Source organism: Amphiura filiformis, chromosome 3 (assembly GCF_039555335.1).
Source record: "Amphiura filiformis chromosome 3, Afil_fr2py, whole genome shotgun sequence".
Taxonomy (NCBI): Eukaryota; Metazoa; Echinodermata; class Ophiuroidea; order Amphilepidida; family Amphiuridae; genus Amphiura; species Amphiura filiformis.
In genome coordinates this window covers 17785072-17798391 of record NC_092630.1, presented here as the reverse complement: position 1 = coordinate 17798391, position 13320 = coordinate 17785072, and the positions used below count along the sequence as shown (strand labels likewise).

Genomic DNA, 13320 nt, shown 5'->3' with positions numbered 1-13320 from the left:
AGAGTGTTGAAAAAAAATGAAAATAAACAAAAACAAAAAACACTCAAGGTTTTCATGTGTTTTTTTTTTGGGGAGTGGAGGGGGTGTCAATCACACCCTAATTGACCTAATTGTATACAAACCAATCCCTTATATTTTCAAAAAGTGCAATTCATGGAAATTGTACAATAATTGCACTATTCATCTTCAGAGCTTTTTTTGTTTTAATTTTTTAATATCTTCACATTTTATTTCATTTTAATAGTTGAGTCTGGTATTGGGCTATTCCAGATGAAATCCATACATGCCCTATGAAAGACATGACTTTAATTGTTAGTCCACATACTAGCCCATAATGAACTTGCTGTCCAAAACAGGCTATCCCAGACACCCCATATGGAAGACATGACAATCTCCTACTCTTAGTCAGTGGGAGTGGTCTTTACGTAGACACATAATGTGATTGGACAATCGCATGATTTTAGGTGTCGTCTATCAGGCGGTAGAAGACCACACATCATCATGAGTGTTGATAATGCGTAACACGCTCATAGAGGTGCGCGTATGTATCGCGTGGTATGTGTAGACGCAGTGCGGAATACTCGCACGCGCTAGCAGTACACGCAACAAAAGATGTGAAGTTGTAAACAAGTTTCGTTCATTTTAGAAAAAGGGGAGTTTTTATGACGGTAACTTTGCTTTAAAAACAGTTTACAGTTATTAAAATAATATTAAACTGACTAAGATGCGCCGGCATCCACTACTCAAAATATTGGACCTGCCTGTCGTCTATCACACGGTAGAGGATAGTCAAAATAAAAATTCCTATCGTTTATTCTCTAACTCAGGGGTGTAGATTTCAAATGGAACATTGATAGATAACCCCATTAAGATTAAAACTCCCTGTTTGGAGGATTAAGCCTAGGTAACTTCATAGTAGTATGCCCCTCTCCAAGATTAAGGTCATGTCTTTCAGGGGGTGAATGGATTTCAACTGGAATAGCCCAATGTGCGACTATGTGGATAGGTATTATTAAACAACTGTAAATTTTGTTAAAACCTAAAATGCATTGACCTGGCAATATGCAAGTTTGGTAACAACTGTCCCAATCAGCAGTCCTTTTGTACTCTGATGATATGCTGCTATTGATGAACCTGACAGGAAATCACCAGTATCTAGAAACACTTCACTCAATGTGTACCCATGCGTTGCTCTGGTGGGATCTTCCCATTTGACATGTATCACCTGCGGAAAAGATGAAAATATAGAATTCAATGAGGGAGAAAAAATGAATATAATGTATGAGGTTTACTTTATCTAAAATAAGATTAGCTACATGTATAAAATGTCGAGTATGAAATAAGGTTTGCTGTGTCAAATTTAACCTTAACCCTAACCCTTACTTTTAACTGTAACCATAGCCCTTAGCCTAAATCTAGTCCTTACCCTAACCCTAGCTTATTTCACATTCAACATAGCGAACTTTACTTTCCACCTGGCGTTTCACTCAAGAATATTGTGTGCAGTCCCAAAGACCCTCTATTTTTTTTGCGCCCTAAAGACCCCATAATTTTCTTATTCGCTGTCTTTTTCAAAATTCTTGCTGTCACAATGACATTTTACCCCAGATTTTACCAAAGAAATCTTGTACGAAATTTTCAACCTTGTTTGTGGTGTCATACTTTTAGAATCTTCCCCCAGACCCCATTTCTAAAAAGAGTCCCCCATTTTTTAGGATTCATATAAAGTTAACTGTGCACAAACAAACCTGTGCGATAATATTCTGCAATCACTGAGGTACAGCACATACATGCAGCTCAGGAGGCCTCCTTTATGTTATTTTCTATTTTTGATGTTTGTTGCCAAATGAATAAAATAAAATAAAATAAAAATAGGAAAGAAGGAGTCAGGAGAAGAGGAAAGGAAGGAAGAAGAGAAGCAGAAAGAAGAAAAGGAAAAGAAGGATGAGTACAAAGAAGAGGAAAAGATGCATGTACATGGAAGGTGCAGAGAGAAAAAACATTTAGAGGAAGAAGATCCATTCTGTAAAAAGTAACACACAAAATGGAAATATATATAAAAAGACTAATTCGCGTACGTTAGGGCACTGGCGCTGTGTGATTGGTTGCCGACCTGCGCAGTACGGCAATTTCTGTCTAATTGTCAGAATTTCAGATGCAAACTAGTCTTTTTATCTGTCTCTCATTACAATATCTATAATAATACCAACATCAAATCCACTTACTTGTGAAGGTGCAGTCATAGTTTTATTTTGGAAATGACCCATTATTTCATGATTGACAGAGTGACAGCCTATCCATAGGTTTCCAGTGCCAGGTTCTACAAATATGTTATCTGGACCTGTTCCCATGTCAATCACCTAAAATACAACAAATATAGAAATCATAGCTAGATTAGATAGGACAAACTGATTTATATGAACCCAAGTTGGGGCCCCTGACCCATCCCCATTCACCCCACCCCTAGCTGCCATTGAACCGATTTATCATATCACCTACTTATATTAAATGATAGTTAATACAGTAAGCCAAAGAATTAAGGTACCAGTTGTGTTCACCTCTGTATATCCTAAATAAAAACAAATATGTCAAAATTAAAACAAGCAGCTAATACCTGTACTCTTTAACTCTCATCTAAAACCTTATTTGTTGAAATTGGTTGAGAATTAAGAAACAGTGATCTATAAACTAATGAAGAAACAAAATAAAAAGTTGCACTTTTGTGTTCGAATCAATGAAAGCACAACACTAGTTTTAACGTGCTAATCAATGCAAGCACGGTGCTAGTTCTCTTGTTCACAAACGCTTTGTGTACAAATCAATAGGGCATGGCAATGGGTAAACTTGGCATCTTCCTTGGGTTTTTGGATCATTGTGTCTTTAATTTTTGAACAATTTCAACGAATGACGTCTTTAATTCGAGCTAAAAGATGCAGCTATTGGCTGCTGGTTCCAATTATGACATATCTGTCTTTGTTTAGGATATACAGGGGATGAACATAACTGGTGCCTTAATTTTTTTGTCTTGCTGTATGTGTGATTACCTGGACATGCTTGAGCGTTGCATCTTGATTGCGTTCATAAACATTGATTATCATACCAACTGGATGTGCAACGTAGAGGAACCTAGAAAGGAGACAAAATAATGTCAGTTTGCATACTACAGAATGCCTCTCACATCGTCATCATCCCTATATCTTTGTGTTAAAAATTGCCGTGATAGTACAGCGAATCCTCTCGTTTTTTAACAGCTACGCATCGCGATTTTGTTCGAGATAGGCCGAGCGACTCGGGCTAAGCATACCATGACTATCATATGAGATACCACAGCGTTTCTATATTCTACACATTAACAAGAAAAAAATTAGTTTTCAGGTAAAAGCATGCGTACACTCACTCGAAAAGCAGTACACTAATTAGCCTTGCAGCTTGCTGTGGATATCTTTTACTGCATTTTTAATGTAAAAAATTTGAAATCCAATGTAAAAATTGAGATATATTTAATTTTGAGAAGGACAATTATATGTATAGGTATAAAGGAACGCGTTTAGCCCATTTAGTTAAGTTCCCGGTGCACCTCCTATAACACAATGCATATGTACACTTTCTTTATCTGTATCAATAATAGAATATTGATTTCAACGGAGTATTGAGCTGTATGGAAAAAAATATTTATAATACAGGGTGTTGATACTCTGCCTCTGTCTGTCTGTGTGTCCGTCTGTCTTTCATGCCTTATTCATGATGGCGTTCTTATCTCCTCTTATTCCTCTCACACTGTCTCTCTCACACTTTATATGTATACATAATTATACTAGTATTTTGATCTCTGTCTGTAGGGGTGGGTGTATGTCTCTCTCCTCCCCCACCCATCCCCTACTGCAGTGATTCTGCATGCATTGATTTGATTTACATCAGATCAGATTTTATTTTATTTTACAAGTACACTTATCTCTGAGACAAATCTACTGTGTCACTGAAAGAAAGTGTATCATTTTGAAGCAAGAGAAAATAATCCACCATCATATTGAGTTTGTCAAAACACTTCTCAGAAATTTTCCAGTGTGAATTTCATGATAATTTCATGATAATCGTAATAACTGATTGACAGGTGAAAGGCTCATATAGGATGGCTCTGGGATTGCAGATTTACCATGCTTTACCATTGTAATTCCCTAGACTACTTTTTTTAACTCCTCCCCAAGAGATTTTTGCAAACAGAGGAACTGAAACTGGGGGCATACATAAATTTTGTAGGGGAAGGGGAAAATTGTGTACAATCTGTGTCCAAAGAGATTTGATCTTAGTTTTGCCATAGAAAACCATTGAGGACAAAAGCCTCTGTGTTTCCGATTGTAGGCATGGTAGGTACAGAACACTGAGTGAAGTAAAATAAACCGAGTTTGAAAATGTTATCGGCTTTGGCATTCTGAAACCTGTATGTATCTGTATACCCATCCATATGTATTATGATATATATTGATTAACATTATCCAACATCACTTACTTGTTATCAGGTGAGACAGCGATGCCATTGTTCCCGGATCCTTTAGTAACAACTTTGCGCATCTTTTTGCCGTCATAGTAAATAACGTTTCCTTTAGCCAACATCAAAAAATTCTCCAAATTCCTGGCCAGGAAGGTTGTTGCATAGCCATCATTAGTGAAGTAGAAGGCATCTGAACTGACTGCAGTGACATCATTCACACTAGGAATATAACAAGTTTTACAAAAATTAATACCACCAGGGATAGTAATCTGGTATTTGTGAGCCATTTGGGTGTATTTTTGAGACATTTAGGTGTATTTGGGAGACATTTCCGTGTATTTGTTAGACATTGGGTGTATTTGTGAGACATTTCAATGTATTTGTAAGACATTGGGTGTATTTGTGAGACATTTCAGTGTATTTGTAAGACATTGGGTGTATTTGGGGGACATTGGGTGTATTTGGGAGATATTTTAGTGTATTTGTAAAGACATTGGGTGCATTCGTTAGACATTTCAGTGTATTTGAAGTAAGACATAGGGTATTTGTGAGACATTTCAGTGTATTTGTAAGGCATTGGGTATATTTAAGGACATTGGGTGTATTTATGAAACATTTGGGTATATTTGTATGACATTGGGTGTATTTGGACGACATTTGGGTATATTTGGGATACATTTCAGTGCATTTGTTAGACATTGGGTGTATTTGGGAGTCATTTGGGTGTATTTATATTTGTATTTGTCAATATGCTGAAAGTACAATGATATTATTTACTTGTTATAGATTTGAATTGACACCAACCTTCTCATAATAGGATCAATAACTGATTTCTTGTGGTGCAGTGTTAGTGATTTGTGATCAAACTGGAAGACTTCGATGACCTCGTGATCGCGGCGATGATTCACAACAAAAACTGACACAGCACCTGATGAAAAAAATAGATTACAGTGATCAAAGGAAGATGGTCAAATTAAAATCACATGCTATTTCCACCATGCTTGAATGACCCCTGACCCCCAAACGCCAAATTCTATTTAGTTTCAAGCATGTATTTCAGTCTATTTTGATGTGTCAAAGAATAGAACTATTCTTATAATTTAGAATAGAACAGAACAGAATAGAATAGAATAGAATAGAATAGAATAGAATAGAATAGAATAGAAAACAATAGAATAGAATAGAATAGAATAGAACAGAGTGTAATACCTGTCTTTTTATCTTCGTAAACGTCAATTCCATGAGCTGAGAATCTAGTATAGTCAAAGTCCTTTCCTGTAAATTTCAGTTTGATTGCATTTTTCTCTGGATGATTGAAGTCAAACAGGAAAATGTTTCCTTGATGGTTCAGGATTTCATCATCCAAAACAAAGCCCATATGCACAGGATTCAAACCCTAAAAGTCATAAGTAGGATGAAGGAAAAGATATTAAATGAGGAGGAGAAATGGAGAACAAAAGGGGCTCACATAATATTTTTATCAACAGCTATTGTGAAAGTGAGATTGAAATCCATGGCCGGGTGTGCATGACCACGTATAGACGAATCCAAGTAGCCAAGTCATGGTCAGGATTTGGTCGGACATCTTTGGGTAGCCGCTAGCACCAACCTGGTGTTTTGAGCGTCCAATTGTGCAAATAAAAGCCGCCTAACACCTAGAGAAGATGCAAGGACGAGGAGGGTTAATAGAATAATAGCTAATAATATATATAATGGAGATAATCCCGTCGCATCTATTCATATACATAGTCCTTTTGTTCGCAAGTACATCAATGCATAGATACCGCGTATAGTTAATCCGATTATTATGTCACTTCAACAACGAATAGACCATGCTGTGTGTTTTGTCGAAGGAACTGTATTGTGTTATTCTTTTTGTCTACCTGTGTTTTCGCGGAAGGTGTAAAACGGGTGATGGAATGCAGTTTAAAATTTCCGCCAAGGCGAATCATTTCACATTTTGAGTGCATTGTAGCCGACGGCTACCCAACTAAAGGCTGCTAGTCAGGTGTAGGAATGCGTGTATTTGGATTCGTCTATACCTGGCTTGATCTGCATCAACGTTTTTAAGCCCATCAGGATATACATCCTGTTGTACGTCAGTTATAGTTGGTCTACTGCAACTGCTTCAGGAACTGCCCCCAACTTGGGACGGGCAGTGGTGGGTTGAGTACTTTGGTCCCAGCAACCCTCCCTCTGCAGCTGCAGATACTGTCATGAAAACCTGGAATAATCCTATCTGGAACATGAACCAGTCAGTTGTCCACTTCTGCATACGTACAAATAGCTCAACGTAGTAGTTGTGTCAGGTGGGACTATGTTAAATATATGTAAATCTTATAATTAAAAACAATACTACAAATGGTAATGCTCTTCATACCTAAAAAACTCAACATTCTGGCACACCCTATACATCTACAGTTTTTTACACTTCAAGGTCTTGTTGTACTTTGTTTTCTTATAACTTTAACACTTAAAGGGGCATTTCGTGATCCACAGCCTCATCCCCCCACTTTTCCCAAAAAAAGTTGAGATTATTACGCCACTGGATACCTCTGGCTACATAATGTTTATGTACCAAATATTTCTTGCAGATTAATTCGTTTAGCAAAAATATCGCCAAATTTGAATTTCGTTCTGGTGCACCAAAACGAAATTACAACACATTGTCTATGGAGCAGTGTAATACACATAATCATGCATAACTCGCAAACGCAAAATCGGAATCAACTGAAATTTTGGAAATAAGCTTTTTTCGTGGATATCTACTGAAAAATGTCATAAAAAGAGGATGCTAGGATCACAAAATCCTCCTTTAAAGTGCACTAAGATTTATTTATATTGTCACTTGGTTGTAATAAAATGGTAAAGAAGCACTTACAGATGAAATCAAGGCAAGACCATTGGATAATAAGGCTATGTCTTCTGATCCACTATCTGCAAACACAAACAAAAAAATTCGAAATTTAAATTTAAAAATAAGCACATCCGGAAATAGTGGCTCTTGGTCCTCTTATTATCTAGTGCACCAGGAGTCATTTTAAAGAATAAGAGCTAGGGGCAGTGGCGGATTTAGGGGGGGGGGCGCAGCCGGCACGCGCCCCCTCTATTTTTTTACTAGCAAAGGGCGTCGGCCTAACTTAGAAATACAAAAAATGAAAGAAATAAAAAAATTGAACAAATTCGGCCATGAACAGCAAACAATGGGCCAAAACCGTTGAGTTTTCGAGGGGGTAACCCCCTTAACACCATTTTTTCGTCGTCAACCAAAAGGCGCCCCTCTATCAAAAATTCCTGGATCCGCCCCTGAGGGGTAATTTTTCAGAGAGTATCAAAATGGATATTTTTATTATTTCCACTGCATGCCATGCTCACCTGAGAGATGCATGTAATATTATAGTTAACTTATTATTAATGATACATGAAATGTGTGAACTTGTGTTTAATTTAGCATATATGCATGTCACATTATTACCAATTCAGTAATATGAAAGGAGTAACATCATTGAACATGTTAAAAGGGCATTTCGTGATCCACAACCTCATCCCCCCACTTTTTTCAAAAAAAGTTGAAATTTGAAACCTATGGCTACATAATGTTATGTACCAAATATTTCTTGAAGATTAATTCGTTTAGAAAAAATATTGTCAAATTTTAATTTCGTTCTGGTATACCAGAACGAAATGACAACAGTAGCCTACCATGGCCTCTGGAGCAGTGTACACATAATCATGCATAACTCGCAAATGCAAAATCAAAATCAACTATTATTTTGGGAATAAGCCTTTTTCGTGGATATGTACTGAAAAATGTCATAAAAAGAGGATGCTAGGATCACGAAATCCTCCTTTAAGGGTGGTCTTAACCCTGGAATTACTGAAACTTTTGGGCCTCATAATTGCTAAATTGTTGGTATGAAGTATATTAAAGTATGTAAAAGTAAACATATTTTGAATGGCAAATACATGATGAATTCATCTGCAAGGTCAAATTTGGGCAAAAATGCTCATTTTTGGAGAAAATAAAAAAAACCTTTTGTTTGGCCCAAACTTTTTCAGACCACATAACAAAAACATTCTTATTCTCGAGTCGAAATTTTTTTAAATGAAATTTCAGAGACTTTTTTTTCCAATTTTTTCAAACTTGCACCAAAACTGGTTGAAATTTGGGCAAAAATCAGGCGTTTCTTTTATTAATTTTTTTGGAACTTGGCCAGTTTTCAACCATTTTTGACAATATTGTCTGCCACCATGTCATGTTCAATCATTTGTACATGCATGCCAAATACAAAAACCTAGCATTTAGCCTTGTTCACATTTTGGTATGAATCAAGAGCCAAAATGTAATGACCATTTGATGTGGCTCCTGGATGCCTGCTTATGTTGAGCCTTGCATAAAATGCATGAAACACATTATCAAAGACATATTAGTAATGTCCTCAAAAAATCTTTCACGGGGAAATCACTGTATTTCCTAAACAACCTAAGTAAATTGGATGATTTAAAAAGGATACTATTGATAAACCCCATACTTTGTATTTCTGAGTACAATTTGCATATTTGTGACCCGGCAGCACAAACGAGCCGTAAATTCCCTAAATTGTATTCTGAGTTATGGTGTAAAATGTGTACCAAGGTCGTATTCATCGGTCACTAAAGCTGGCGGCGACATCTGTCTTATTTTGATAGTCACAACACCAATCAATAATCCTATTATTGAAGTGGATAATAAGCTTCTACCTTAGATGGCTATAGAACTTTTAATAACTCTGGTCTTTGTTTGCTTTTGCTAAATCCTTTTCAAGTGGTGGGTTATTTGTATAGGTATGCATAACCAACAATTAACAATGAGAGAACCTTCTTAAACCTCGTTGACTTGGGGATGATTTGAAATGACCGCCAATTATGACTGTTTGATATTTATTGCCAGCAATGTGGAAAAAAGAGACACATAGAAACGAAAAAAGCTATAATTTTGTTGAAGGAGCAAAGTTTAACTAACCATAACTCCGCTTCTGGATATCGTTTGAAGTCAAATGATATACCATTTTTAAGTTTATGATGTTTATTTTTAAACACGAAATAAAACAAAATTGACCGGGGAGGAATTTACGGCTCATTCGCCGTGGACAGTCACATTTATTCTTGCAAGTAAGCAAAGAGCCCAAACTCTCTCCAATACCAATTTTTTAGAGGCACCCTGTATATAGTTACATAGAGCAGTAAATCGCACCAGAGACAGCAAAATACTGCATTCATCGCCACTGTAAAAAAACATTCAAGCATGTACAAACTTCTCTCCACATAGTTCTGAATTTATTTTAGTGGGATCAATATGTTAAACACATCCTTTTGAAATTTTGAAAAATCAATGAATACATTACCAATATCAGGAATGATCCTACATGGTCCAGGATAGTGCTGATATATTCGTTTATGAAAGCCCATTTTATACCTAGCAGTAAAAATAAACAATTCATGTGTTTATTTTGTATTTTATTACAGTCATTTTGCAATGAGCTCAGTGAAATTGTTGGCAAAATTTGGAAAACAATGTGCAAACTTTAAATGTTCTAGATATATATCTAATGCGAGTGTAGCAAGCAAGAAATTTTGCATATTAGAAGGTTTTCTTACTGTGTTCCTAAGCCTTATTAGGCATGTGTGCCCCAAAATATCTCCCCCACCCCTTTTCGACCTGCCAAAAATTGCTTGCCCTGTACCTCTTTTTGCCCAACAAGGGGGGGATAATTATTGTGCACCCGATGACTCCGGCAATCACAACATTATGCCTTATATGTTCGAAAATTAATTGTGAAGCATGAATCACGAGGTTTTATTTAAAACAAAGTCATATTGACCATAAAAACGAATTAAAACAGCTAGCCGTCTCTCATCACGCGATATTCAAAAGTCCCGGGCGTCGAGATTGTCGAGTGCAATGACGTCCCAGTAAGGGAACAAACCAAAAGATCGATGACGTCCTATAAACTAAAGTAGTTTCGTTTAGGGGGGAGGGGGGTAAAAATACTCGATTACGTTTGTACAAAAACATCGGTCTGAAGAATGTGTCATTATTATTATTATGTCAAAATTTTCAACATTTCATTATTACGTTTCTGGCAGGGAGGGAGGGGGTCGGCTGAGAAACGAAACTAGTTACGTTTATAGGACGTCATCGATCTTTTGGTTTGCTCCCTAATACAATGAAGGCTGACAACAATTGAGCACAAATACCCACGACGTCGTTGCACTGGACGCGGGAATTTTGAATATCGTGTGTTGAAAGCCGGCTGTTTTTATTCATTTTTATGGTCAATAAGAGTTTGTTTTAAATAAAATTATGTGATTCGTGCTTGATAATTATTTTTCTAACACATACGCCATAATGTTGTGATTGCTGGAGTGAGTGGAGTCATCCTTTAAGTATGGTTTATCGAAATATATTTGTATAAAAGCAACTTACACTAAAGTTAAGATGTGCTGCAATACTGCCACAACAGCAACTGTAATCAAAAATTTCCTCCACATGATGACCAAGCTTCCTCAGCATGCAGGTCTGTGATTAATACATGTAAAGTTTGATGCATATAACATGTATAACATAAATTAGTTAAAGCCATAATCTGTTTTTATACTGTTAGCTACTTTAATAAATTTGGCAAATGGCCAAAACCCACACCCTGTACACAGTCAATGGGATTTTGCAATGATGAAAAATTGTTGGAAAAAAAAGAGAAAAAAAAGCCCCACCCTTTACCCATAGCTCTAACCCTCAGATTAACCCTACCCCCTCTAATTAAGACAAAAGTGTGAAAAAACCACCCCTTAGGCCTATACCCATTGTGATACCCCTACTCATCAAGTGGAAAAAAAAAGTTTAAAAGAAAAAACGTTTGAAAAAAATTCCATGCCCACTCTTCCCCACCATACCCTTTACTCACCAACCCTCACCCACCTACTGTTATATCCCCCATACCCAGGTTGAGATTCTGTAGCCCTGCTACTTTCTACAGAGTTTTGTCACTGATGGGCCCAGCTAAGTGTGATTAAGAGAGAATTGTGGCAGTGCCAAACTTTAATCAAAACTCATTAATCAAAACTGTGACATACACCCCTGCAGACATGTATACACACATCCATCATACGGAAAAATGGTGACTACAAATATCTGCCTTAATTGTAGGTAAGACAATAATCACTGACACTTTTAAGCACTTAACACACTCAAGGTGCTGACATTAAAAGACAAAAAGTGCAATCAACTAATAAACATGGAAAATATGATCAGTATGATGAAAAATAAATGAAATGATTGTAATTAGCTTACACAAAACTGGTATGGTACAGTGTATCAGGTGCCGGCTGCTTTGTTATCAGGTGTACATGTAGTTGCTATATCACACAGTAAGCATAATGTCTATAATTAAACTAGTGCATGTACTTGACACAGACTTAAGTCAAATAAAACCTTATCTTATGTATACTATACCATCTGACCAACATTCTAAGCTAGCTGGGGTATAGGCCTATAGTTTTGTTTGTTGTGTAGCCAAAACTTCAGTGCCAAGATGTGGTGATTGCCAAATAGCCCAATTGCTGATCAGCTGATCAGGGTAGACCTACATGTTCTCCAGTTGAATCCCGGGGTTGAATCCGGGGTACTCAAGTTTGGTTTTGGTAGGGACGTGCGCTGAGATTTTGGAAGTAGACCCATAAATATACCAATTTTTCAAGAAATTTGCACCCATTGATATACCAAAAGTCACAATTTTCGGCCGAATTTACCAAAATTGTCTTAGTTTTTACAAATTTTCCCAAAATTTTGGAAAAATTTTGAAAATTTTGGCCAGATTAAGGAAAAATTGGGCTGTTTTCCGAAAAAATTGAGAAAATTTTGAAAAAAGGACCCATTCATATACCAAAATAGGCCTTGAAAAAGGGGTCATTGATATACCAGAAGGCTGAAAATGCTACCCATGTTTATGCACGTCCCGTATGGTCATTTGTACTGAGTACCCCCGGTTGAATGTTTTTTTTGCTATGTGTTGAGTCATGTCAGCTCAGGCACTCCGCACAATTGAAATTTACAAAAGATTCCAAGACATTTTTGATTTCTTTATTTTGTCTCTTCATTTCTTTTATTAATATATATCTACTGGTATTCATTTGCTTGCTGTCTATAGCTTTTGTCACTTCAATAAACTTTTTTATATAATGCTCTCCTGCTCTCTAGACATTTGTTTGTTTTATTATTTGATAGTTTATTTATTTTGTGACTAATATTATTTCCTTCTAATAGTCTTCATTTCTTTTATTATCAATCTATTTTAGTACGCATATTTATTCTCCTGTTGTAGGCCAAGTCATTATTATCATGAGTAGAATACGGTTTTAAGTATTGATGAAGTCAGCTGGATATTCTTCCTCCCACAACCTGGCATCTCCATAGGTCCAATTGATCCCGCCATACAACTTCTGATGGATGGACCGATGGATGGACCGGGGTACTCAGTACAAATGACCATACGGGACGTGCCGCAAACATGGGTAGCATTTTCGCCTTCTGGTATATCAATGACCCCTTTTTCAAAGCCTATTTTGGTATATGAATGGGTCCTTTTTCAAAATTTTCTCAATTTTTTGGGAAAACAGCCCAATTTTTTCCTTAATCTAGCTAAAATTTTATAAATTTTCCAAAAATTTTGGGAAAATTTGTAAAAACTAAGACAATTTTGGTTAAATTCAGCCGAAAATTTTGACTTTTGGTATATCAATGGGTCCAAATTTCTTGAAAATTTGGTATATTTATGGGTCCACTTCCAAAATCT

The 13320-nt window shown here is 36.5% G+C and overlaps 1 protein-coding gene across 1 annotated transcript; it reads right to left on the bottom strand.

The window, feature by feature from the left end:
* Window positions 1-75: 75 nt before the first annotated feature.
* On the bottom strand, window positions 76-11132 carry LOC140148146 (serum paraoxonase/arylesterase 2-like). The gene is made up of 9 exons (XM_072170006.1): window positions 10956-11132; window positions 9874-9944; window positions 7371-7426; window positions 5699-5885; window positions 5294-5417; window positions 4508-4708; window positions 3045-3126; window positions 2226-2360; window positions 76-1225 (listed from the first exon to the last, which is right to left on the bottom strand). The coding sequence occupies exons 1-9, from the start codon at window positions 11018-11020 to the stop codon at window positions 1040-1042; spliced, it is 1107 nt and encodes a 368-aa protein (XP_072026107.1). The 5' UTR covers window positions 11021-11132; the 3' UTR covers window positions 76-1039.
* Between the last annotated feature and the right edge of the window lie 2188 nt (window positions 11133-13320).